The sequence below is a fragment of the Suillus bovinus genome (assembly GCF_016758785.1).
Source record: "Suillus bovinus strain UH-Sbo-P2 chromosome Unknown EDB93scaffold_42, whole genome shotgun sequence".
In the NCBI taxonomy this organism is placed as follows: Eukaryota; Fungi; Basidiomycota; class Agaricomycetes; order Boletales; family Suillaceae; genus Suillus; species Suillus bovinus.
The window spans coordinates 26,408-51,209 of NW_024542098.1; the positions used below are offsets into that span (position 1 = coordinate 26,408).

At 47.8% G+C, this 24,802-nt stretch overlaps 7 protein-coding genes across 7 annotated transcripts; 3 read left to right on the forward strand and 4 right to left on the reverse strand.

The window, feature by feature from the left end:
- Window positions 1-241: 241 nt before the first annotated feature.
- EDB93DRAFT_1155862 (Aldo keto reductase) lies at window positions 242-2,293 on the reverse strand. Its single transcript, XM_041449870.1, has 10 exons — window positions 2,238-2,293; window positions 1,808-2,137; window positions 1,742-1,746; window positions 1,591-1,623; window positions 1,376-1,531; window positions 1,145-1,318; window positions 1,010-1,096; window positions 870-953; window positions 644-803; window positions 242-593 (listed from the first exon to the last, which is right to left on the reverse strand). The coding sequence occupies exons 2-10, from the start codon at window positions 2,091-2,093 to the stop codon at window positions 433-435; spliced, it is 1,146 nt and encodes a 381-aa protein (XP_041306017.1). The 5' UTR covers window positions 2,094-2,137; window positions 2,238-2,293; the 3' UTR covers window positions 242-432.
- EDB93DRAFT_1155865 (uncharacterized protein) lies at window positions 2,229-3,468 on the forward strand. The gene is made up of 5 exons (XM_041449871.1): window positions 2,229-2,520; window positions 2,574-2,583; window positions 2,646-2,680; window positions 2,741-3,086; window positions 3,139-3,468. Exons 1-5 carry the CDS (start codon window positions 2,456-2,458, stop codon window positions 3,307-3,309), a joined length of 627 nt encoding a protein of 208 aa, XP_041306018.1. The 5' UTR covers window positions 2,229-2,455; the 3' UTR covers window positions 3,310-3,468.
- A 3,937-nt stretch (window positions 3,469-7,405) lies between these two features.
- Window positions 7,406-9,644, forward strand: EDB93DRAFT_1251998 (major facilitator superfamily domain-containing protein; the record flags this gene model as incomplete). The annotated part of the gene is made up of 15 exons (XM_041453237.1): window positions 7,406-7,603; window positions 7,672-7,804; window positions 7,854-7,931; window positions 7,984-8,089; window positions 8,143-8,163; window positions 8,227-8,268; window positions 8,324-8,336; window positions 8,388-8,459; window positions 8,512-8,561; window positions 8,622-8,722; window positions 8,782-8,824; window positions 8,876-8,974; window positions 9,096-9,190; window positions 9,239-9,527; window positions 9,584-9,644. 15 exons carry the CDS (start codon window positions 7,406-7,408, stop codon window positions 9,642-9,644), a joined length of 1,401 nt encoding a protein of 466 aa, XP_041306019.1.
- Window positions 9,645-10,926: 1,282 nt separating this feature from the next.
- EDB93DRAFT_585545 (uncharacterized protein) lies at window positions 10,927-15,015 on the reverse strand. The gene is made up of 3 exons (XM_041456779.1): window positions 14,350-15,015; window positions 13,163-14,298; window positions 10,927-13,111 (listed from the first exon to the last, which is right to left on the reverse strand). Exons 1-3 carry the CDS (start codon window positions 14,810-14,812, stop codon window positions 11,108-11,110), a joined length of 3,603 nt encoding a protein of 1,200 aa, XP_041306020.1. The 5' UTR covers window positions 14,813-15,015; the 3' UTR covers window positions 10,927-11,107.
- A 3,238-nt stretch (window positions 15,016-18,253) lies between these two features.
- On the forward strand, window positions 18,254-18,885 carry EDB93DRAFT_1155909 (uncharacterized protein). The gene is made up of 3 exons (XM_041449872.1): window positions 18,254-18,445; window positions 18,494-18,638; window positions 18,697-18,885. The coding sequence occupies exons 1-3, from the start codon at window positions 18,363-18,365 to the stop codon at window positions 18,766-18,768; spliced, it is 300 nt and encodes a 99-aa protein (XP_041306021.1). The 5' UTR covers window positions 18,254-18,362; the 3' UTR covers window positions 18,769-18,885.
- A 315-nt stretch (window positions 18,886-19,200) lies between these two features.
- EDB93DRAFT_1252002 (MFS general substrate transporter) lies at window positions 19,201-21,135 on the reverse strand (the record flags this gene model as incomplete). Its single annotated transcript, XM_041453238.1, has 10 exons — window positions 19,201-19,387; window positions 19,446-19,586; window positions 19,642-19,758; window positions 19,808-20,188; window positions 20,242-20,331; window positions 20,387-20,431; window positions 20,487-20,573; window positions 20,627-20,833; window positions 20,882-20,901; window positions 20,953-21,135. The coding sequence occupies 10 exons, from the start codon at window positions 21,133-21,135 to the stop codon at window positions 19,201-19,203; spliced, it is 1,458 nt and encodes a 485-aa protein (XP_041306022.1).
- Window positions 21,136-22,345: 1,210 nt separating this feature from the next.
- Window positions 22,346-24,693, reverse strand: EDB93DRAFT_585843 (TLD-domain-containing protein). Its single transcript, XM_041456781.1, has 5 exons — window positions 24,592-24,693; window positions 23,348-24,543; window positions 23,042-23,286; window positions 22,845-22,988; window positions 22,346-22,767 (listed from the first exon to the last, which is right to left on the reverse strand). The coding sequence occupies exons 2-5, from the start codon at window positions 24,524-24,526 to the stop codon at window positions 22,593-22,595; spliced, it is 1,743 nt and encodes a 580-aa protein (XP_041306023.1). The 5' UTR covers window positions 24,527-24,543; window positions 24,592-24,693; the 3' UTR covers window positions 22,346-22,592.
- Between the last annotated feature and the right edge of the window lie 109 nt (window positions 24,694-24,802).

The window sequence follows — 24,802 nt, forward strand, 5'->3', positions numbered from 1 at the left end:
TGCATCGCCCTCGCAGCTAGTACTCACATATATATATAATTCATCGAGATCATTGCTATGCAAGGAAAAAGTAAGCTCCGAGACCCACAGACTACGGATGATGCTCCACGAGTCCCGGATCTTACATGCTAAACAACACAGCAAAGACGGCGTACAAAACCGATGTGACTTGCGAGATTGGTGTTCATAGCGATGCAAATCAAAGGGTCGATTTGATGAGGTTTGAAAAATCACATGGAAGAACTCCAGCCGCATCAAACTTTTCGGACCCTACTAATGATGCAGATCCTTGTTCTGAGAATAGTATGATGTCTCTGTGGCGGATTTGATCCTGAACATGTGCACACAGATGTGATTTTCGAGTTCTTATCAAAGATACACCACAATCACAAGATGAATAGCTGTACAGAAAAATGATAGAGTACAGCCATATCAACGGTATTCGGCCCCACAGTCCCCTATCAGGGTAATCATCCGGCGACCATTAGACAGAGCTTGTACTGCTTCAATGGCACGATTGTCCTCGTCAGTCAACCTGAAACCAAAAACACGGTCGTTGTCATCTATGTGCTCAGAAACTCCTAAACGGGCGCCTGCAAGAACCAAAATAAATCTCCGCTTCGAGGGCAGACGGATGTCTTACCAATGATTACAGCTCCGACAAAAGAGTGATCAAGGACCCATCGTGTGGCTATGTTTGCAATGCTCAGCCCCCCATAACGATCACCAATATCACGCAGCACTGCCAAGAGGGACTGGAAAAGTGCCCAGTTCCCCCAGGCCTTCAAAATCATATCAAGATACTGTAGGCGGTTATGAGATCTTGCCGTATGCGCCAGGCGACCCTACACGGAACAGAAGATCCGTACCTTGCGTTGAGATGGCGTCAAAACACCGGAATAGAGATCTGGTTCCGGCTGATTCAACCACTGATCTGCTAAAAATCCACCGCACTGCCAAACACTGTGTAGTGATCCGAGATCGTGGCGAGGAAAAACGATACACATACAAGCGTGCCGTATGTTAATAGCTTCACGTTATGCCGTTCACATACGTCGGCCATCCCGTGGAGGGGCCGAGTGTCAATTAGAGAGAACTGGATGATGGTGAGAGATATAATGAAGCACTGGTTTAGAATCCTGACCTGAACTTGATTTGAAACGATGAAACCAGGGCCTAATTGTGTGCATATTTCATCTGTTCGTATGGCATCGAAATTGCACAGGCCGACCGCGCTGATGAGCCCTTCGTTCTGAAGGTCTTGAAGAATCTGGAGGGCGGTAAGATATCCTTTGTCGGAGTAATCTTGCCAATGAAACTGCAGGAGAAGGCCCGAATTATGATGATTTCGAAAGGGTATCAAATCCTCACTGACTTGCAACAAGTCCACGGTGGTGGTGCGCATGCGTGTCATACGCTCACGAACCGCGTTCTCCACCACAGAACGCGACACATTTGTTTGCCGGAATACACACCACTTTGTAGCTCCAACAACTTCTGCTGAGCTGGGTAGTGATTCTTTGAATTGCCCCTGAAAATGCCCAGGTCGATTTCAGACGTGACCTGGATGATACCGAGCAAGTGACTAACGTAGAGTATTTCCGCGCTTCCATAGTGATCGGCTGTGAGATCTTGCTCAGCTCATGGAAGATGCAGCGAAGATTCAAACATACCCTATACGCCGATACCAATGAAGTCAGTCTTATTTGAATGATCTATGAAAGGAGCATAGATTGCGTACCATATCTACCAAAAATAGCGGATACAATTGCAGGGAAGCACACATGACCTGATATTCGCAACTCACCGAAGGCATTGTAACCCATTTCGATGTGCCTAGCCATTGCTTGACGAATCTTCGCTGCCGAAGCGCTTCCCCAAGCGTTACTTGACAGCTGCCAAAGACCTACCCATACTCGAGGGACAGTGAAAGGACCAAGAGGGAATGTCTCTTTGTATTGCGGTCTTGTTCTAGGCATAGTTAGGAGCGGGATAGGAGAGCAAGGCAGTAAAAATGGGGCATTATAATGTTTCATTATCAAACTCCGTTCCAATCCACGGACTAGGGCGCCAAGGGGATATGCAAAACACATTTAGGCCATGTTCAGGCTCGGGTAGAAATGCGAATTAACATAGGCTAAGAAATTCAGAAAAAACCCGAATTTAGCGTTTCATTTCTCGGACATATAAGTAATGACCGCTGTGAGTCTGTGACCGCAGACCGCGATTGTACGTACCCGTACGAAAAGGACACTGGCATGAGCCTGTGTTCATCAGTGATGATCTGACCTGCCTCGAAATAGTTGCGGAACCAGTCTTGGCTTCTAATGATGACACTTTTCCAACTGGGCTGATGCCCGATAATATGCACCGCAAGTGTTAAATAAGTTCGGATCCAGCTGTCCGACAACTCGTGTCTCCCTCACGATCCATTCACCAGCGCTCATCTGTTACAATGCCCGCTCCCGAAGTTGCACCTGTCCATACAAATGCTGAGACTACCAAAACATTGGGGCATGTGTAAGTCATCTTACCCTTAGCATGCTTGTCCATTAACTGATGATTGCCTGTAGTAACTTGATGGTAAGCCTGTCTAAGACACCGTAAAGTCCCACCTGAAGGGCATGCGCACTTTACTCTCACAGGTGGACACATTGATCGCAAATGCCACGATAGAAGAGCAAGTACTTGTCATTTCGGCTGCCACGTCAGAACACTAACAATGTTAACTCCCAAGCAGCTTGCGCGCAATCACTCGAAATCTCCTCGCAACCAGCACTCCCAGTCTTGCAGCCGCATTCACAGCCGCAGCACGATCGCGCCTCCGTCAGACCAATGCTAGACGTATAGCGACAACAAATGGTTTATTCACGACTAGTCAAAATGGTATCCATGCTATTCCCACACAAGAGCTAGATAACGCCCTCGCCCGCGCTCGTTCTCTATATGGAGCTGGAATGGGTTTCGCGAGTTTGAGTATCCTTTCTTCTATTGTAAAAGCGACTGTTGGCTTGAGATGGGAAGAAGATGGTGCAATGGCCGATGTTTTGGCGGTGATCGATGCGGATATTAGTCAAGCCATACAGGTCGGTGTCACACAACTTCCCCGCATATCATCCGCTAATCGGTTAGCGGCAGAGTTGCAAAGAAGAACTGGAAGGCGGACGCGTGAGCGATGCGGCAGTTCCTCAGGAAGCGATAGGCAATCTGTGGTCGGATATCGGCGAAAGCGCCAGGGACGTCGAAATTTGGGGGGGAGAATTTCCTTTTGACAGAGCATCCAATAGCATCGAGTGCTGGAAGTTTTAGCACACCTGTGTAAAGTTGTAATTACAACTTAACCTGAGTATCTCGATGTAGGGCCAACACCACGTAGGCACTGTTGACCCTGAGGGCATTTAGTGTGTAACCATTAGAATCATGAGGGTGGCAAACACTAATCTGAAGCCGGCTATAATTCACGGGAACTAAAAAAGACAGCGGAATCAATGTGGATACCATCTATCAGAAATAGGACATCTCCATTTACCAAGAAGTGGGTACTAACCGGCGAAACGTTCTGACAATGACAATGACAAACGGAAGTAGCGAAGCGTAGTTTGTTGACCGGTAAATTGATTGCAATAGTAATGTCAAACCATCTAGGGAACCCTAAAGGACGCCAAACCACGGCAAGGTAAGCTTAATCGTGATGCGGCAAATAACTAATCTGAAAGTCAAAATGCAGTTTCCTGAGTATTCCTTCCTTTTAGAATAGTTCAAGGAACGTGCCTTTTCGCGATCACGCGAAGTTCTAATTGAGTGCTGTCCAATCGTTCACTGTTCGGGAAAGCCTCGAACATCAACGTAAACTCCGGCTTGGGCAGCGTCTAGCGTGTTCGCCGCTACTTGAGGATCGGTGGCGAATGAGGGTCACTGACTCGTGCTAGGAATTAAGTAATATCGTTACTTACCGCTGGTGACCGACTCACACATATTTTTATAGGTCCCAAATGTCCATATGAAAGGGGTATCAGATTTCTCAGTAATAACTCCACGCAACGGCATTTACTGAACTGCGGAATGGTCCGAATGGCACCTGGACTATCAAATCGTGTACCAAGGGACGCGATGGCACTGAGGGCTGAGAGTCATGAACCTGAGGGTAGTACACGCAACTGAACAGCTCGTGGGAGGATGACAGAGTCGTGCGCTCAGATCGCGGGCTTGGCCCTTCAAGAAAAAGACCGACAAAGGGATAGCGCCTGGGCCCAGGCCATCTCAGAATCTGCTAGCAGCATGAATGAATTGGAATCATGATCCGCCTAGAATCTTCAAACAGTGAGAGTCGAAACGCTCTAAGACTGATTTGGACACTGAGTTTCTGACATGTCGTCACTGGTCAATAATTTTTGATCGGCGATTTAATTCCATACGGTTAACCACCATCAGCTTTGAATGAGTCGGATCATCTCGCGACCTCAAGGCCTCATCTTCGTCCAAGTAGTAGCTTATTCGCTTAAGCTTGAGGATGATATACTTTAATATCGGCGACATAATGCTCCAACATTTTTTTGGTTACAGACCGGCCAATTTATTTGGGGTTACCACGTACGACTTCTTGTCCGTGAACTACTTTCATAATGTGATAGTTACGCGTGGCACTGGTAAAATTTTGCAATTATTCGCGAACACAAGCCAACTTATTCTTTCCCACCTTCAACTGTGGCAAGCGCTACATTCATGTGCTTCTCAATCAGAGGTTAAAAGCCTGTCTCGATATCAAGAAGAGCTATACAATCCAAGGTCGTTTCAGTTGACAGTAAGACGCAGTTTTTGACTCGATTCGGCATAACCTAACGTTATTTTGAGATGCACTAGCTGAGTCCACCAATCATATCGCCTACGGGGCTCAAGCGCTCATGAGTGAGTCCTTGCTAAGGTTAACGTAAACTGTTCGGAATGACATCCTGGCGTCAATGTAGGGTCTCACTATGGCCGGCATCTTGGTCTCAATATAGCATTTGTCAGAATGCAGTGCAAAACGCCCGTGTCCACTATTATTGTCTAGCGACACCCTCGCCTCTGGCCACGATAGCACGTAGCATGACTACTGTCATCCATAAATTACAAGGTCTTTCTAGATCCTGAAGACAAATCCACTGGATACTTGGCATTGCGATTCTAAGCTCTACTTCACTTCGTGTCACCTGCGGATGCTGTTGTATGTTCAGTCACGCGCATTGTCATTGATCCCGCTCATGATATCCATGAGGGTCGTGTTCAGAGTTTTGCCCAAATACCAATCTTGTAACCAGTCGACTCGGTTCATGACTATTGAGGATCTAGTAGCATATGGTGAGTATCCTTTATTTGAACTATACTGTAGATGTAAGGAGTTGACCTCCCACGCGCTTTACTTTTGAGGTTTTAATTCCAGTTTATAATTGACTTCTGCGAGTCGGCTCTTTGAGGAGGCCATCCTCAACCTCGGCCGAGGGTGATTGAGTTTCCGGTTATCGATGGGAGCTTTTCTGCAACATGCAGCCCCATGGCGGTTTGCTCCATGTGAGATGTCCGGTATAATTTCAACGTTCAGGAACGTCCAAGGCCGCCATTCACCAGATCCAAAACTGGCTTGTTGATTGCCGGCTTATATGTCGACCAAGGAAGACGTGGCCACACGTGTTTCTATTTTCCATTTTCTCGATCTCATCGACCAGGTCGGTCTCTTTACCCCACAATGTGATCATTAATGTCATATGTCCGGTATCACATACAGCTGTGCCTGATTTTTGTGCAGTTTAATCAGTTTTTTCATGCTAGTCCTGGTGAGCAGACTCTGGGGCTTCTTCCAATGGTTGTGATCGATTTGATTGTCGTCGTCTGTTTCGTGACGGACGCTTGCGCCTTTGTCATTCTAGGACGAAATGCAACGTTTGCCGGGGCGATGTCAAGCTACGCTGATATGTTATGTACCCTCACACGATGGAAGTCGCGTGATTCCCAAGTTCTACGCTCTAATTAACAGACAACAAGTAAACCTTGTTCTAGCTGTTCATGTCACAGGCTTACTGCGCATAATAAATCTCCATTCTACCGTCTGCCGATTCTGGCCAATGGCACTTCTGTTTATTGCTCGTTTTTGGTATCAGCATGTTTCAAACTACAAAAACTACTAAGCATCCCATAACCTCCCAGAACTTGCTACAGAATATGCAGCGCTTGGTTAATTCATGACTAAATCCCTCGAGTTCGACCAAGGTCAGAGTTGGGGACTTGTTGCAGAGACTTGTGACATGTGAGTTATCGTGGTTCCGACAGATTTATCGGCTTGGGGTGACATCGTACGATACACACATTTTGGTTCCACGACCATATTCATGCATGTGCTAGTAAATCATAGTGGGTCATGAGAAAATTGACGGTCCCTTGGTTTGCAGTCCAAGAGGGTGGTAAAAATGAATTTATTATTGGCAGAGTATCTACTACAGGACGAAGTGTCTGTTGTAGCCGGAGTAAGCAAGAGTGAGTACCAGCCCAGGCACTATAAAGGGCGGCGAGCACGCCGCCAGAACAGCGGCTGCAGTGAAGTTGAGGTTGCCGGCACCAAGCCGAGCGGAGCTGGGACAGCGGAGAACCGCACAAACTAATATAGTTATTAGTTACGGACTTGAACTCGCTCCATCAATCATGCAGAACACATGGAGTTCCGTCAAAATTTTTCGTTAAATTCTGCCACCATGGCCAGCTGGTAACCTGCCACAATGGCAGAACATGCATATGCTTTTGCCAAGTTCTGCCCACAACGCTATCTCTGATGTTGTTTACATAACGGCTTATTACTAACTACTCACATCATCATGCAGACTACAGATGACGAACAATCTGAATCATCGTTTCCCATATTGTTTGAGAGCAATTGTACATGATACGAATCAACTTTTACTCGACTGTCTAGTAGTAGGGCAGCGTAGGATGGTGGTGAGTTGCACTGTCAGCCTTCTTGTATCTTCCTGATGAGTCGTTCTATCGCATGGCTATATATAATGATTTAACGGAAAAACGCTCCGATGTGACTCCGATGATCCGTTCCCAATTTAACATAGCACCAGCTTGTGATTTCGATTCTCGACACTAGACCTTCTGGCAGATGAACACATCCATCACACTTGGTTTCGGAGACTGACTACAATTTCCAGTCGCAGATGTATATGCTTTTGAGTTGCTACTGGCATCTTCGTCCAATCTTATCACACGAGTCAGTTCGTGGCAGTACAAACGTTCATACCGACTTAACTATGAGGCGGCCGCCGCTACAACCATACTCCACCAACATCCGGTGTTAACTATATCAGTCATTCGCTTCGCACCTGCGTACAATGTTGACCTCCACTTTTCTTTATGTCCCTAGACTTGTCGTACCATGTCGACGCTGATAAAGATATCAGGGTCATTTGGCCAGCCCGACGATGCTGCTACTACAAAGACTGACGTGTCTGCCTCACAAAATGCCGAAGGTGATCCGCACCTCGTCATCCTCGAGCCAGAGGATAATCCGCAAAACATATCCTTACTCAGACGGTGGCTTGCGATCCTGATTATCAGTTCTGCCTCTCTGTGCGTGACGTGTGATTCTTCGATTGCAAGTCATCTTATATTTCATTCTGGTCGAAACTAATTGTGCTCCAGGCTGCGTTCACAGAACAGGGTTCCGCCCAAACATTCCATGTCTCACATGAGGTGACCATTCTCGGAATTAGCCTATATGTTACAGGTCTCGGAATTGGACCGCTCCTCGTTGGCCCGTTGTCTGAAGTGTACGGTACGTCCAATATTTCTATCCACAAGCATACTCTCATGGAGTTGGGCAGGCAGAAACGTCGTTTACCAAGCATCTTATGTATTATTTTTTATCTTTACATTCCCCGTAGTGTTTGCTCCCAACATCGGTGAGTACATTTTGCTACCGGAATAAATAATGGATCTACAATAAAACAACAGCTGTTTTCTTCGTCTTTCGCCTTATCACTGGATTCTGCGGATCAGCCTTTTTGAGTGTAGCCGGAGGTAGTGTAAGCGATATGTTCCCAAATTCGAGTATCGCAAGGTAGGCCCCTGGATTTATGCTCTGTTCGATATTCTGCTAAATCACGTGGCAAGTCCAATGGCCGTGTATACTTTGTAAGTTTACTTGAACAACGCAAGCAGCTAAATTACATTATGGAACGACTGATCATCTTCAAGATCTCCATTTATCGGACCTGTGGCTGGTCCCTTGATTGCTGGGTACATTATTTATGCTTCTTGGCAGCACTGCTTCTGACATGTTGTGACGTTGTAGATTCATCAATCAAGTCAGACTCGTTTAGCCTGATGCTTGATCCTCATTTGACATTTTCTGATAGCACCTGTACTGGGAATGGACGTATCGGGTGCAGTTGTGCTGGATTTTCGTAGAGTTTCTGATGTTGGCTATAGTGCGTTTCAAAATTATTTTGTGGGATGGATTGACTTATGGATTGAATTTAGTTTGTTCCTGAGACCTACGTTCCGGTGATCCTGAAGAAGAAGGCAAGAAGGTAGGAGTGCATGTCCTCTTTTTTTCTCATCTTTGCGCGATACATTAATCCGCGTGACAGACTGCGGGAATCGACTGGAGACCCAAAGATTTATGCTCCTTTGGATAGACGGGAAGGTACCCTTGTTTCTGCTATCCTCGTCAGCTGCTACAAACCGTTTCGTAAGTCATCAGGCATTATCTTCGCTTCATCACAAGTAATGCTGTGGCACCTTTACTAGAATTACTTCTATTCGACCGGATGGCACTGCTTTTAGACTCCTGGTAAGGGTAATGCAACCCATTGATATTTGGTGTAAGTCCTGATCATTTCAGGAATGCCCTTATTCTTGGAATCCTATACTTGGCATTTCAAGCATACCCCATTATTTTTGAAGATGTTCATGGATTTAATATGCAAACAACTGGACTAGCGTTCATTGGGATTGGGCTCGGGATGATTTCGGCCATTTCCACACAACCGCTCTGGAATAGGGGAGTCCCTTTTTCGCTGGTATTTACCGTTAATATCAATATTAACGATATCCCTTTCTAGACTATATGCCAGCGAAACCGCCAAACACAATGGTAATCCGCCTCCTGAGATGAGGCTTATCATGGGTCAAGTAGGAGCGATACTTGTGCCAGTGGGTCAGTAACCAGTGGTTCTTAGTTGAGTGATGCTTACCATGTCTACAGGTTTGTTCTGGCTCGCGTTCACCACATATCCACAAGTCCACTGGATTGCCCCAATTATCGCGTCTGTACCCTTTGGCTCCGGGATATATTTTGTTTTCACGTCAACGTTCACCTACCTTGTCACCGCATACCGCCCAATCGCTGCCTCTGCCATGGCAAGTAATAGTGCATTGCGCTCAGCATTTGCCGCTGCATTTCCGCTATTCGCGGGAGCAATGTACGATAGACTTGGGACTGTTGGCGCTACTGCTCTTCTAGCCGGCCTCGCAACAATCATGGCGCCATTACCGTGAGTCAAACAAACAATAATAGTATGTAACATTGACCTTTATTTCTGACCATCAGTTTCATATTTTACCGAATTGGCGCGCGTTTGCGGAAGAATTCGCGTTTCGCAGCACATTGATATTTTACGCATACGACCTATAGATATTCATGTTGTCAAGCGAAGCTTCAACGCGTCGCATGTCGAATCAACTTGACTTATTAATTGACACGTTGGCGGCGGTGGCGGCTGCTATGAAACAAACGGCAAAAACGATCCATATCTCAGACAATACTTACAATACCGTCTGCGTGGTTGATCAAAACGGGTGCGTGGCTCTAAAACTGAGTTTCCGTTGGGCGTCGCGATATGACGCAATGGGTGCACATGCACCAACCACACATCCGTTGTTGGATCACTTAAACGGAGAGGCCGTCGCTGATCTATCGATAAGCCCAGGCATGAAGATTTAATACTCACACGAGCCTCACCATTTCTTACTAGAACGTTCGACATCAGTTTGGTTTGGGATATTGATGACAGCCATTCTTCCTCCGACCGCCACAGATTCCACGGCGTGTTTGTTTTCTGGACACCCTTCCGCAGTAACAACTTGATGTGGTCACCAATCCATATCGGCAATCTTACGAATGATGCCCATGCTATCCCCATCCTTTGGGGACCGGCGCATCGATAATCATGTTGGCATCCCGCCTCTCAAAAAGTTTCTGAAAGACCAAAAGAGCAGCGGTCTCCCTAAACGTTCCCTGTGATGTTTAGGTAGGTGATGCGCTCGCTGCATGATTGATACCATTCACACTAGTACTATTACTACCATAGCTAAGCCATATTTATTGGCAAACTGCCAACCCGTAGGAAAATTTCTGGCTGAGATGGGCAGTAGTACTGACACTACTGCGGCGGCGCTGGGCTCACCCACCCACTCCAGAAACACTCACGCTAATTTGAATCTATATCATCCGTCCCTAAGATTCCATTAATCATCCTAATCGACAACACCACGGCGGGCGAGAGTGCTTGAGTTAGACTCTTCTGTGTTGGTTCCACCTGACTAGTAGAAGCCGTGTTTGCGTTCCAGAATGTTTTCTCAAGAGCCGAGAAACCCGTGTCCGGAACGTTATATTCACCGTTCAAGAAGGATTCGCCGCAGGCAGCACGTGGGTATTTGGGGTCGTGTGCTTGGTTTCTTATCATTCCGTAGGTCACTGATGAGTCGGACATTCACTAGCAGACCGGACGCGGCTTCGCGAATAACAGGTGACAGATGATTCATTGCACGAAGTTTTATTTGTCATCCTGAATGGGGAAGACAAGTTTAACAGCATCTGATTACCAATTGATGGAGGGTATCTATATACAATTATTGTAACCTGGGTATATTCTACAATGAATAACGAATATGTAAGATCAAATTTGCGGTACACGAGAGCAGATGAAAATGAGAAAGATGAACAAATTAGAGCAAGAAATGAGACACGGATCAGAACAAACGAACGATGAACATCCTAGAGCATAGCGCATGTAAAACATAATTATCAGGAGGCGACCGTACCTCGAACACCATCGCTGACACAAAACATAATTCATACCTCCTCATCCCCATCATCCCCCTCCCCATCGCTCATAGCATACAGACTCAAACTTGTCATATCCCCAAGATGTAACTCGTGTTCGGGACGCAATTGTAGACTATTTGGAGACCCAGGACCTTCAGTCATCGAGAAAGTCGCAGTGCTTGGGCTCGCAGCTACTGTGCCTGTCGATGCGAAGGAAGTGAATGATACAGATTGACTGGCGTAAGAGGACTGAGAGGCATAGAAGGGATGCGAACGAGGAATCATGGAATGCGAATGTTTATGCCCCAAATTTTTAACAGGGGAGGAACTGCCAGGAGAAGGCGGTGACTCGCTCATCACGTTAGTTAACCCCACATCCTCCAACATCAACATCGACATTTCAGGGGGTGGAGCAGGGAACAAGCTCGAAGATGTGCTTGCGCGTCGTCGTCTCTGCAGTTGACTTTTCTGCGGGGAAAGAGGAGGCTGGATGGATAATGAAGATGTAGGTTGAGGCTGTTTTTGCGGCGGAGAAGGAGATCTGAACTGCGTGGACCGCGACGGGGAGGGAGTCCGTCCAAATGTGAAATCGAAAGACGCTTTAGCTGATACAGTATGGTGTCTGCCATGCTGCAGGAGATGCGAGTGCGATCGTTGGATAAGATTTCTATGGGGGACAGGAGTGAGCGTTTGGGATTGATGAGCAGGGGAGGCGCGGGGAGAAGCAAGGTGTTTTCTGGGCAAACGCTCGAAGTCTTGATCGCAGCGTTGTGTTTTATCGGACTCGCGTGCTTCGTCTCGGCTAAGCACGCCAAGTCCTACGCCTCTGTCCAAGCCCACATCATCTCTGTCCTGATTTGCCATAGCTTCTAACATCCTCAATCTCTCTCTCAGCATCCCATTCTCCTCCCTCAGTCTCCTGCACGCCTCCTGTGAATCCGCAAGTGCATTCAGGAGTGCGGAGGTCTCGAGACAGTGCCTTTCTTGGAGCGTCCGGACGTTCGCTCCCATTGCATTTCCAACGCCAGCTCCAGCCCCCGATCCCACACCACTGCTTACACTCGTAGGGGCTGTGCTTCCCGATAACGCAGTCCTCGCGGCACTCGAGAACGTCGGGCTCGGGCTCCATGGTGCACCAGCATTCCCTGTCGTATACGCGCTCCTCGTGCCCAACGAAGAAGTGCTTGCAGCCTCTGAAAATGCCGCACGGGAAGGAGCATGGTCCCGCAAGGAAGCATAACGGTTGATAGTCGAATAGTCGCGATCTCTATCATAACGGCCAACAGACGTTTCACAATCACGATCCAGCCGGCTCATCACCGAAGTAGCGCCTTCACGGTCACGATTAAACCGACTCAGCGCCGAGCTTGCGCCTTCTCGATCCTGCTCAAATCGATTGACACTGCCAGACCCAGCCCTCTCTCGTTCGAACCGTGAACCAGCCTCCTCCCGTTCCGAGTCTAATAATCCAGCGGCAGCAAATGCTTTGACAGTCCTCGGACCAAGCCATTCCATGGTTGGAGGTCCTGGTGTATGCGTGCTGCGGGTGAGGGGGGAGGACACAAGCCTGTTTTCTCCAGAGGTGAGCTTGAGTCTGCCTGCTCTCTCTCCAACTCCGTTCCTTACACCAAGTCCGAACCTCTCGGTACCATTGAGGCGATTATTTGCGCTTGACCCCGGTTTCTCAATTTGAGCAGATAAGGATGAGGGTTCATCAACACTTAAGCTTCTCTTCCGGCTGACAAAGAGGTGGGGATGATGACGGCGACGGAGATGGGTTGGGTCATGGGGGGTGCTTGTAGTTGGGGGCGGGCTAGATGTGGGAGTCCTTGGGTTTGTGCTGGAGGTGGTAGCGGAAGGTGAGGATGTGAGCGTGGTTGAGGGAGACGCAGTAAGACTGGAGGGTGCGGCAGCACTAGGTACAAGGGTTGTAGTGATATAGGGCATCGAAGGGGGCGCTTTTCCAGTGGGCACAACGTTGACATTTGGGCACGAGGATACGGGTCTCTGCAGCTTTGGGTGCTGATTCTGCTACAAATTATCCTGTAAGTACGTGAATTAACGCAAACATGAAAAACTCACCTCGGCTGATCCCGCGCGAGCATTCCTTATCCCGGTATCAGAAGAAGAGCGGGGCGTGAAGTTGACATCTACTAATGGACGAGGCACACATGTGTCCGAAGATACCCTTAACCCCGTAGTATCCGATGACGATCGCATTACCGTGTCCGCTGTGACCTGCCCAGCCGATAAAGGAGACAAGGGCTGACGTCTCTGTGTTCCCGTGGCTGTTTCTACAGATGTTCCTGGCGTGCTCGCAGCGATCGTAGGAGAGGCAGAAGTAACGCTCCGCATGAGCCTTGGCAAATGCGACGGTGGCCAACGCATGTTTAGAGAGGGACGGGAAATAGGAAGCTGCGTAGGCCCTGGAGAGCGTACAACTCCTCGTGAGGGTCTGGAGCCCAGAGATACCGGTGATCGTGCATCTGGCTGGAGGACCGATGATGACCGTATGTTCAATGATAGAGGTGTTATTGAGTCTCGTGATAGCGGCTCGACGGAAGAGCATCCTTGCGACAAAGGTGTAATAGGTCGTTCAGCTAAAGGCGCGGAGTGTAGTCGAGGGTCAGGTGTTTGAGGAATTGTCGAAGTTGCAACTGGGTATGGCGCACTAGTAGGCCCATTTGGTACCAAATTATCGGTGGCTGATTCTCCCATGTTGGGCGCGCGATGAGGACTGAGTAACTCGGCAAGATCAGGATCCAGCGCACTGAAGTCAAAGGATGCATTTGGGTCTGAGATCTGAGGGAAACACGCAATTGTATCCCCACTGTCAAACCCATGGTTTGTTCCTCGGAGTGAGGATAATTGCGGTACCACGTCTGCATCTTCAACCACGACAGCGCTAGACCAACCGTCGGCAGTAGTGGGGGATAGGACGTCGTGGATTTCGGCAGATAATTTTGAAAGGGATAAATCGAGATTTGATGTGGTGGGAGAGGGATCACAAGAAGTTTGAGAGACAGGGCACTCTTCGGAAATAAAATTGATAGCCTGAGCCGGTGGGGGAGGAAATGTGACCTTGGATGGAAAGAAAGTGTGTGGGGAAGTAGGGGAGGGTGATGGGGAAGGACTTGCGGAGGGGATATATTTCGAGATACCCGAGTTGTCAGCTTCGAGGATGGTGCTAAGGTCAGCGGGGCATAAGTGCACGGGGGCTAGTGATGACTATTTCATAATGACACATGAAAAATAGTGAAATTACGCACCATACATCTCGTCATCAGGGGACTGGGAAGCAGAGAGTGAAGGAAGGAGACTGTCGGAGGCTGAAGCAGCGCGAACAATATCATAGCTCCTCTTGTGCGCATCAAAATCTTCAGCATCAAGACGTGATATAGATATGACAGGGGGATTATCCTGATCACGTTGATGGTCGCGGACAGAAGAAATGGAAGGTTTGCGATCACTGGAGCGACGGAGAGAGGCAAAGTGAAACGGGTGTTTTGTTTGTGTTGAGGGCTGAGCTGGCAACGTTGGTTTGCTATTTCCGAAGGGAAGGAGATTACGGATAGCGCGAAAGGATGGAATGCTTGACGGTGTGGATGGCGTTGACGGCGTACTACTCTCAGATGTACGACGCATGAGTGGGAAGGCATTAATATTGCTAGACATCGAGGACCGCGATGTGCGCGTACTTATCATGCCCAGGCCAGGTGACAGGTCTGCCATAGTGTCGACAAAGACGAAGAACGTTGAATCGTTCCTGACTTTTCCAGGATGAACGTTAGTCGTGACAGACGCGCGTTTGTGGCATGCACGCTGCGAAGACCAGCTTCGGGATGGGTCAGTTTAATGACGACGACGACCCGTTCGTTGTCGCTGGTGGCAAGCGACGAACCGACAGCGACAACTTCAATAAAATTATCGACTAGCATCGTCCCTTGATTTTAAACACACTTGCCTTTTTTGGTGATCGTCTTTCTCTTTGTACTGGCATAGGCCATGCGCTACTACCGAGTCAACATCAATCAATAACTTCTACGTCCTGGCACTACCACGACAAATCAATTTTTAAATCTTGGCCCATTGACTCAGTTTCAATCGATACAGCGCATCTTCGGGGTGTATAAATGACTGCCAATTAAATCATCAGCGCTAGCGCTATACCACCGAGTTACTTCAAGTCGTTGGGCGTTACATTGATTTACCGGGGAAGCGCCTATGAGTGATGAAATTCAACCGTGCTCGCAAAGTCCACCTCTGGAAATCGACTGCTCGAGACCATAACGATTGAATGCTTTCGTCTGACCCGGGTAAACATCATGATGTTAACTAACAGTGGTTGAGCTAGGACCTAGCGGCATTAGCTTGTTTCTATTCAAGCATGCAGTTTGTGGTGGCACAGTTGTTTGGTCGTCAAGTTGAGCACTTGACAGACTACAGTCCGCCTGATCACACCTACTAATTATCGAACTCACCCCATGACATGATGTCAGCTGAGACTACTGTGAACGCGAACTCGGGCTTGGGCGGGTCCGGACTCGGCGGAGCCCAGCCTCACCATGACGCAGCTACTTAATACTCACAGCGGAGGGGCATCGCCGTGTAGTCACGGCAGTGCTATATTGTCACACTGTCACCAGAGACTCATCATGCCTTCGTTTGAATGGTTGGGACGACAATGTATTTCACTCCCCAGATGTGTGCTTGAATGTCGCTTATGCACAGGATCTAGTTCACGCCGGTCAGTGGTTGATCAGTTATATTTAAGAGGCTTGTGCGGAATGATCATGGTACCCTCCCCAGACCCTGCTCCATGCAAAAAGCAATAGCGAAATGTTTCGTCTCTAGGTATCTCGAAGCTGCCGCTGACGACCCACTCAAGCAAATATCTGACCAACAGCCTGTGACGTCTAATGCCAAACAACGGAGTGTTGGTGGGAAGTAGGATACAGGTAAAAGTCAAATTGATCAACTCTGTTTATGAACGCCGGTAACTGCAGAGGTATTGGAGCAGTCACACATGTCCGCTTAAGAATACTAATATTTCATCCATTTCACATCTCGGAAAGATCCGCTGGAAAAAGGGCACAACGAACAGAACCTTCCGACATCGGCGAATTTGCAATGAAAGTGAACCTGTGTCGGACAACAGTGATACAACGGCATCCAATACGAACCACTGCGCAAGATCAGAATCCAAAGAAATCGCTGCGATGATTGGCCGACGATACAAATATTGGCGAAGAAGCAAAGATATCGATTGGGGGACACACCAATGGCTTCTCTCACAAAAGGGATAGCCTTTTCCGTTCTCTCAATTCATGAGGCTCGTGAAACAACAACATATAAATTCTTTTATGGAGTGCCGAGCTCCCAAAATGCTGCGAAGAGGAGAATCTCCAAGAGGCATCAAGATAAAGACCGCATGACCATCTTGACTCTCTGCGCAGAACGATGACTATAAGTGGCCATTGGCTGGAGGATAATATGAAAAAGGCCGCTCACCTGCCCACAGAATACGAAACAGGACTAGGTAGTCGTTCCTTCCATCTGTTCATTTCCACACATCTATCATACCTCTTCGTCTGTTATGGACAGCGGCATACCTAGAGGAAGCCGACCAAAAAAAAGACGTTGGAGTGCTCTCAGAGTCCAGGCAGTTGATTATGTAATATGATGGCGGCGTAGTTAGCCAATTAAAAATCCTTAAGCTGCTGCTTGATCTGTCTACAGATCGGTTGTTAAGTATGCACGACACAAGCACGACAGAGAGTTGATAGAAAGATTAATTACAGAGTTCAACGTTCAACTAGGTTTGAAATTCTTTTCTACACAATTATGTAACGACAAGTGATATTAATGTAATGGCCGGGCTCGTTTTCAGTCTACACCGCGACCCTAATCTCTACCGCGGCATGCGAGTCTTTCGATCGACCCGCATCTCTATAGTTCCAGTCCAGAAGCCCCGCATGACTCAGACACTATCTGGAGGCCTTCAAGCTGGTGCGAGCGGACATGGTTGTTGATCATGATGGTCGACGTTTTCCCAACAGAGAAGTTAACCATTGGCGCATTGCACCCCAAAGACACGCGTAGAGTTTTTTTCCTCACCGCTTATGGCGGTCCCCAGGGCAAACAGAAGCACAATCTCGAGAAGCATTCCATGGATATGCAAGTGATTTGTGTGTACAGGAAGCATACCTCATTCCCACATTCACATTCACCACTACTCCATGTCAATTGTCCATTCAGACGCTGCATCGATCGTGCCCTTTGCAAAGGAGCATGTAGACATTGAAGAATTCGATCTCGACATAGAACTCAGTGCTCTAGAGGCGTGTAATAAGCTAGAGCGCAAACTTTTATGGAAACTTGACCTGCGTATGTCAATCCTGGTTCTGATTACATCCTCAATTATGTGAGTAACTTCGTGTCAAGGCATTTTCTATCTATCCCACTCTCATATTAGATGGATAAGAATGATATCAAGTACGTCTTTGTCATACATCACTGATGTGGCACCGTTACAACGCACGAAGTATGACCGATTATGGATGACTCGCTGACTACTGACCATAATCCTCTTAATGATTTCGACGGAGCGCTTCTAACGCCATTCTTCCTCAGCTTCGTGGAAGCAGCATTTTTCCTTAGTGCCGTATTCTTGATTTTGAGGTGGTTTGTTGACTATCGAGTATATCATTAGCGAACGCTCTGAAATCCAATGCGCAGGTACAAGAAATATGTCTCAAATTAGCTATCCAAGGATATCACTATGCTGACAGGCAGATATATCTATCGACAGCACATTTTCAGTCTGAAAAGGTGGCTTTTCTACGTTGAGGGAGCCCTGACTTTGCGATAATTGCTGTCTTCATTTTGCCGGATTTTCCGACAAACACAGAGTGGCTTTGTGATGACGAGCGTCAGTTTGCATTGAAGCGTATGGAGGAGGATGCTGCTGTCGGGACCAGTCAGAAACTGAGCATAGGAGTTGTAGGTCACGGCTTTTACCTCGATGTGAGCGACTGAAAAGTGTCACAGGTGGTTCTCATGTACTGCTCAGGCGGTGATATTATCCTTCACTGTCCGTTTCCCCACTCTTACTGCGACGCTTGGGCACAACCCAATGGTGACGCCGTTGCGCCTCCTTTCGTCTTTGCCGCCACTGTCGTATTCTCAATGACTAGGTAAGGCTCCATCTGAAATGATCTATGTAGGAACTGCTATCTGACTTTTCGGGTACTCTGATGGAACACAAGAATGTTTCCACCATATGAGCGCATCAAACATCGTTGCTGTCATTGGGCTCATCTTTTCAATGTGCACCACAAACATTGCTGCTCGATACTTGTCTCTGTAAGTACATAATCTATTTTCGGACGTATCGCTGAAGTCTGGTGTTAGCCGTCGACGGGTTCCTCATGCCGCAGACCTTTGGGGAAAGTATGATGCTGCTCGCATAGATCAGTACCTCGTGCTCTCGACCGCCATCAAAGAGTGCAGTGTTTTTCGCTCATCACTTTACTCCAGCAATTTGGCAGCATTGCGGGTGAGTAGTTTTATCGATCATATGATGGTATAAATTCATTGACGACATCATATTACAGGTACGCCTGGCCATTCATTTAGGGCCCTACCTATCGGTGCTCGTATGCCATTTGCCTCGCTGCCAATTGTAGTATCTGGATTCTGAAGACATTGAACAAGAAGCTGGAGGAAGAAGAGCAGGAGAAAGGGATCAAAGCGAAGGGATTCCGGTACCTTCTGGCTACGTAGTGATATTAATTTATTAACCGGTAATGTGTATTTGTAATATTTCGCGCCGAGCGTGCTGCCTCGCGAGCGTCGCCAGTTTTGAGCGCTCAGGTTTTGGATACATCGCTAGAGATAGCTGATCACCGCCTTCAAGAACTCTATGCCAGCAGGCAGCAATGTTCTGCTAATCTCCAATCGATTTGTAGGCTCTCGTAGAACGCAACTGACATGGACATTCATCAGGGTCGGCATTATCTCACGGCATTTGAAGTACTATCTGGCACGAATACAAGTAAAAATTGTTAGCATATAGTCTTCGTTGGTAAATTGAAACCTCTAGATCATCGCACCACCATTCAAAGAACGTAGCGGAATCCCTTTTCTTTGATTCCTTGCTCCTGCTCTTCTTTCTCCAACTTCTTGTTCAACTTCTTCAGATGCTGTCTGAGAATCCAAGTCATCGTGATTGTAATAACGTTAGCCACTATCACAATGGCATAAGAGTATCGATAGGAAGGGCCCCAATTGGCTGGCCAGACGTACCTGTCATCTGTTTCGTTAGTGAATTCTTACCATCATATTGATCGATGCAACTACTCACGACCCTAAAATGCTGCCAAGTTGCTGAAGTGCATTGACGAGCGAAAGACATACTGCGCGCTTTGACGGCGGTCGGGCAAATGTGTTACTCTCCCACGTGGTCATCAAGACAATTGCCGAATTGGACTGCGCCAGGAAGAACCTGATGAGGGTGGCCACTATCAACCAGACGTCCGAAATTAAGATCATGTGCCTACAGAGATAAGTATCGGGCCGCAGTGTTCATGGTGCATATTGAAATAAGGGACCCAATTATACCGATGAGGTTTGAAATACTCATGTGGAAGAACCTTTCTTGTCTTTTATCAGAGTGTCTGAGGAGTTCTTCAGATCAGTTCATAGTTCCCAGGATTCCCAGCTTACCTAGCCCACACGAATGTGAAAATGACAGCATATACCCAAGGAGGTGCAACGAGGAGCAGCGATACCGTTGGGTTGTACCCAAGCGTCGCAGTAAGAGAAGGAAAATAGAAAACGAAGGACACTGCTGTCACCTGAGCAATCGACAGTATTACGAACCACCACACTTTCCAGTCGGCAATAGCAAGAAAAAAGCCGTGACCGCGGCGCCCATGCTCAGTCTCTGACTGGTCCCCGACACCAGCATCCTCCTCCATACGTTTCAATGCAAGCCGGCGCTCGTCATCAGTAAGCCACTTTGTCGTCGTTGGAAAGTCCGGTAAAACAAAGACAGCCATTATAGCAACGGCGACAGTCAGAGCTCCTTCGATGTAGAAAAGCCACCTTATGAATAAAATTTAACATTGTCCCTTGAAAGATTTGCTAGATTGATTTACCTCCATGCGGCTTGTGCACGGACGCCGTCCATGTTAGCAAGAATACCGGATGCCATGAGAGCTCCGAAGGCGTTGCTGATCATGTTTCCGCTGCAATGGTACTGTCAATGAACAGATACGTCCACCAGCGTAGTGGCACCCTTACCAATAAAGAATGGCCAATCTGAGACCTATTTCTGTTCTCTTGTACCTGCACATTATATTTCAGAGCGTTCAATGATAGATATACTCGATAATCGACGAACCACTTCGAAATCAAGAATATGGCACCAGGGAAAAACGCTGCTTCCACGAAGCCGAGGAAGAATCGCGTGAGGAGCGCTCCGACAAAACTATCATGAGGAGTATGGTCAGTAGTCAGTGGTTCATCAATGATCGATCATACTTTGTAGTAATCCCAGTCAGTGCCGATATGACTCCCCAGATTACCATACAAGCAGGCAGGTAAAGCGACGGCTTTCCAATGTAATTGAGAAACATGTTGGAGGGAACCTGCATGATAATATATCCGACATAGAGAACAGACAACAACGTCGCAAATTCTTGACCCTTGAGATGAAGGTCGGTGGTGAACCCTCGTGTGCGAGCCGCACTTAATCCGTTGTGAACGATGCGTCAGCGATTCATGACAAAGGCATACCTAGCGTTATTTCGATCGATCTAGCACAAGGATAAGATATAAATCAGACGTCTTGACACGAAGTTACTCACAAAATTAAGGATATAAATGAGAACCAGCATTGACATGTGCAGGTCGAGTTTCCATAACAATCTGCGCTCCAGCTTATTTCGTGCCTCTATACCACCGAATTCTGCGTCGACATCGAGTTCTTTGCACTCAATATACGCCTTTGAGGGCGAGATCGATCCAACATCAGTATGGTCAAGTACCATGGTTGGGGTGATAACGGTAGCGTCCGGATGGCCTCAACGATTCGCTGTGCTTTAGATATTATGACACGTAAATCAATTTCATAATGGTTAATCTATTGGTACCAAAAAGCACTCGGCCGATGCGCCTCGGGGATGCACACGGAATATCGGACCGTCGTCATGGCCGTTCGCCGACAAATATCAGTCATGTATTCTGTTTAATGAAGGTATTTTCAATGGAGTTAGGGCTAGCTGGGAGTTTAACGGCCACGTACGTCACGCAGGGTTGCTGGAGTTGTCCAAGACTACCAAGTGTTCGTGCCGAACTCCGCAGTTGATGGTCTGAAACGTATGTATCGCAGTGCCATGGGGAATGCTCCAAAGGTTTGGTCGCTTTTGGCTTGTAAGCATGACGCTTACCATACAATGACGACGCACTCATGATGACGCACTCTATGATGCAGAATGTTAGGCTCCACCGCGTAAGACACTCATATAGCTCGCTCTACACGTACCTAGGACTCACTCCCTATCAATCATACGCTCTTCCATATTACTAGCTACTTGCCTGCTAGTGTTGCTGTCCACGTGACGGCGTTCCAGACATGAAGCTCGGATGGATTCTTCTGAACAGTTTAGCACCTGGCTGTTGGCAAGCGTATGCATATGCAAGTGCCTACTCTCACCGCAATATATCTCCTGTGAACACCGAAAAATATCAATTGACCAGCTGCAAGGGATGGGGCCGAGTGTTTTTCCTGCGTCAGGGCGTGTTTCAAGTTATAGCGGAGTTTGCCGGTAATTATTTTTTGCTCTTCTGCAGTGCAATTGAGGTTGGTGAGGCTATAAGTGTCTACGACAACACCCGACATACCCCTAATACCGAGCTGTCTGCCGCCGCCGAACGCCGCAGAAGCCGAGTTATCTGACAAGGATACGCAGCTTCCGGCGGTGTACAATCGATCCAAGGTGTTCATTTGCTGGTCTCATAACAGACTGAGAATTCCACCGCGACGGCGCTTGAAGCGTATCGAACAACCCCACCCGTGCTAGCAGTGGGAGTCCAAAAAATATGGGCAGGAAGTAACGAGTCAATAAACTAACTGTTTCTCCTGCAGCTGATGCATTTCAGTAATATATGGATTAGTTCGCCAGAATGATATTGCATAACGTCATCTTGATACATTTCATAAAACCCTTCATCAGAAAACATTCAGTGGTCTGGTAGGACAACAAACGATACAACCGTGAAAGGATCTGAAAGGATGTGGTGGGAATGTAAGATTATGGCGGATGAAAAGACTCGAAGGCGCATCAGATTAACGATGTGAGGCTGGTGTGGATTTCATTGTGCTGTACTTAGTGTGTATGCTTCGTCCTCTATCGGTGGCAGAAATAGATTAGAATGACATTCGCCTTCGAAACCAGATGAAAATAAGGGAATCAAGCAGAAATCGCAGCTCACAAAACGACAGCAATTAAGGTCCTACACCCCACACCTCCAGTCCTACACACTCAAAGCTCACATCCTTCTTAACGCCGACGCCCCCAACATCCACACGAGAACACAGAACAGGGTTGTCAAACGTAGGGCACGGTGCGGAAGATCCGTCAAGGAGGGAGGCATCAAGGTAAAGACCGTAGTGTCCATCTCTGCGCATCAAAGCGAGTCAGTCGTTGATTAAGAGGGATGTGAAAAATGAACAGAATCACAATGAAAGAATACTCACCCACCACCAAAAGATATGAACCCTGGCTCACAGAGCGCAACGTAATCATTCCTCCCTGTCCATTTGTACACATCAAGCGTCCCCTCATCTAGTGCGTCCTCTTTGCTTGAAGAATGTGAAGGATGTTGGTATCTCCAAAGGAAGCTGATCGGAGAAAATGAGCTCCAACGACCAGAGGATGAGGCAAGAGAACTCACGACTCGCCACTCCCATAGTATCCTCCTCTTTCCAACCACAACCCATCCCCCATCCACATGCCGAAAATCGCATCTCTTGCATCTTTGATAACAACTAGAGCTCCTTTCGTTGCGCCTGGCGTCGAGGGCAACTTGGGTTCACATCTCGAATACAACGTATTCAACGAGATACCGTGTTGATCGAGCGAGTACAGCAGAGTCCATGTTCGCGGAAGACGATTGAGCGCTGGAAGGTGGGGTCGAATCTAGAAGAGTATATGGGTGAGTGCTGACTGCATGAACATTTACTAAATAAGGATTACGGACAAGATTTGCGACGGTTTCGCTCAGCACCACTGATGTGCCCTCTCTCCTTCCAACAAGCTTAAGACCAGCCATCTTCTTCCCTTTTCCCGGCACCCCCTTTACTTCACTCATTTCCTCGTCATGGAGTGAGTCTGAGAAGCCCTTGTCCCAGGTCCGATCGCCTGCGAAACCAGGGGCACCGGATGGTGGAATATAAGGGTGAATGGCGAAAGGGGTGCCACGCGTGATGCCGGACGTCTGATGCGTTACATGCATGTGTGTTGGTTGAGGTACGTTACTAGGCGTCGAATTTAGCAAGGTTGGCGTAGAAGATCCTGTGGATTGTCTAGATCGGGCAGATGGCAAGAACGCCGAGACCCAGCCGGAGGAAAGGCGGGATAGCGTGGCATGCGCTGGAGGAGTGGCTGGGGAAGAGAGAGACGACGACGTTGATGTGGAAGGAATATGTGCTGATGGAGGGGATGCCGCTTCACTAAGACGGGGAGGAAGAGGTGCACGTATGTTTATGGGAGACGGAGAGATTACGCTCGTAGCAAGCACAGGCAATTTGTGTGGGGGAGAAGGAGGAGGCTCGATATCTACATCAATTAAGTTCCCAGTTTGTGGTATTGGAGACGGTGATTGTGTAACGATACTAGTTTGAGCCAACGTTGGTTGAGATTCGAATAGGGGAGATGAAGGAGGTTGACTGTGCTCCCGAAGAAAATACAAAGGATCATCTTCATGCTCCAGCAGCTCATCGAGGACGACTCGTCTATTCTGTTCGAAAGCCGTTTTTGCATTGGAGGTGAACTGATCAAAGTAATGCAAGCTTGCGTTCCCAGCGATAGCAGGCCTCTGAGACTTCAGGGCAGCAGGTTCGAGCACTGGAAAGTCAAATGAAAGCGGGTCCTGAGCAGCGGGCACCGATACAAAGGCACCGAATTCGGAATCTATGCTGGCCGCACGATTTTTGTGCTGTGGGCGAGCTGATGTTTGGGGCTGATCACGAAGGACAGGTGTTGGGGTTGCAGGGGGCGTTGCGGGGGAGAACAAAGTGGCGAAACGGTCGATCTCAGCTGCATCGAGTAGGTTCATGCGCGGAGAAATTGGTCGGGGTTGTGCAATTGGCCTTTGGGAGGGCCGCCGCGTATGGTCATGAGAGGGTAGGGGGATAAGCGGTTGAGTGGTCATCGTCATTTCGTTACAGTAGTGTTCTGAGTATCGTTTGTCTTAGCATTCAAATGAAAAGAGAATGAACATACATGCAAGTTTATAACATGAGGTGCAAGTTAGCTATGACTTTTCAAGAAGCTGCGCCAGAGCCTGATGGACACGATGTGATTAGTAAAATTGATGTTATAGGAGACGAGGTAGTCTTCTAAGGTTGATGACTGTTGACTGCATGAAAGCTGTAGTAGACTGACCTGCTCAGTAAATATGACAAGACTGAGCGCTGAGATCTGTACATGCACA

Coding starts and splice junctions, on each gene's coding strand:
- EDB93DRAFT_1155862 (XM_041449870.1), bottom strand. CDS start 2,093: ATGTGTTTTGCATATCCCCTTGGCGCCCTAGTCCGTGGATTGGAACGG. Junction 1,319..1,375: donor CCACCGTGGACTTGTTGCAA/GTCAGTGAGGAT, acceptor CTTCTCCTGCAG/TTTCATTGGCAAGATTACTC. Junction 954..1,009: donor TATTAACATACGGCACGCTT/GTATGTGTATCG, acceptor AGTGTTTGGCAG/TGCGGTGGATTTTTAGCAGA.
- EDB93DRAFT_1155865 (XM_041449871.1), top strand. CDS start 2,456: ATGCCCGCTCCCGAAGTTGCACCTGTCCATACAAATGCTGAGACTACC. Junction 2,681..2,740: donor GCAAATGCCACGATAGAAGA/GCAAGTACTTGT, acceptor ACTCCCAAGCAG/CTTGCGCGCAATCACTCGAA. Junction 3,087..3,138: donor ATATTAGTCAAGCCATACAG/GTCGGTGTCACA, acceptor GGTTAGCGGCAG/AGTTGCAAAGAAGAACTGGA.
- EDB93DRAFT_585545 (XM_041456779.1), bottom strand. CDS start 14,812: ATGGCAGACCTGTCACCTGGCCTGGGCATGATAAGTACGCGCACATCG. Junction 14,299..14,349: donor CCCTGATGACGAGATGTATG/GTGCGTAATTTC, acceptor AGTCATCACTAG/CCCCCGTGCACTTATGCCCC. Junction 13,112..13,162: donor CTCGCGCGGGATCAGCCGAG/GTGAGTTTTTCA, acceptor GATAATTTGTAG/CAGAATCAGCACCCAAAGCT.
- EDB93DRAFT_1155909 (XM_041449872.1), top strand. CDS start 18,363: ATGAGCGCATCAAACATCGTTGCTGTCATTGGGCTCATCTTTTCAATG. Junction 18,446..18,493: donor GCTGCTCGATACTTGTCTCT/GTAAGTACATAA, acceptor GTCTGGTGTTAG/CCGTCGACGGGTTCCTCATG. Junction 18,639..18,696: donor GCAATTTGGCAGCATTGCGG/GTGAGTAGTTTT, acceptor ATCATATTACAG/GTACGCCTGGCCATTCATTT.
- EDB93DRAFT_585843 (XM_041456781.1), bottom strand. CDS start 24,526: ATGACGATGACCACTCAACCGCTTATCCCCCTACCCTCTCATGACCAT. Junction 22,989..23,041: donor TACTATGGGAGTGGCGAGTC/GTGAGTTCTCTT, acceptor TTCTCCGATCAG/CTTCCTTTGGAGATACCAAC. Junction 22,768..22,844: donor TTCATATCTTTTGGTGGTGG/GTGAGTATTCTT, acceptor TTTGATGCGCAG/AGATGGACACTACGGTCTTT.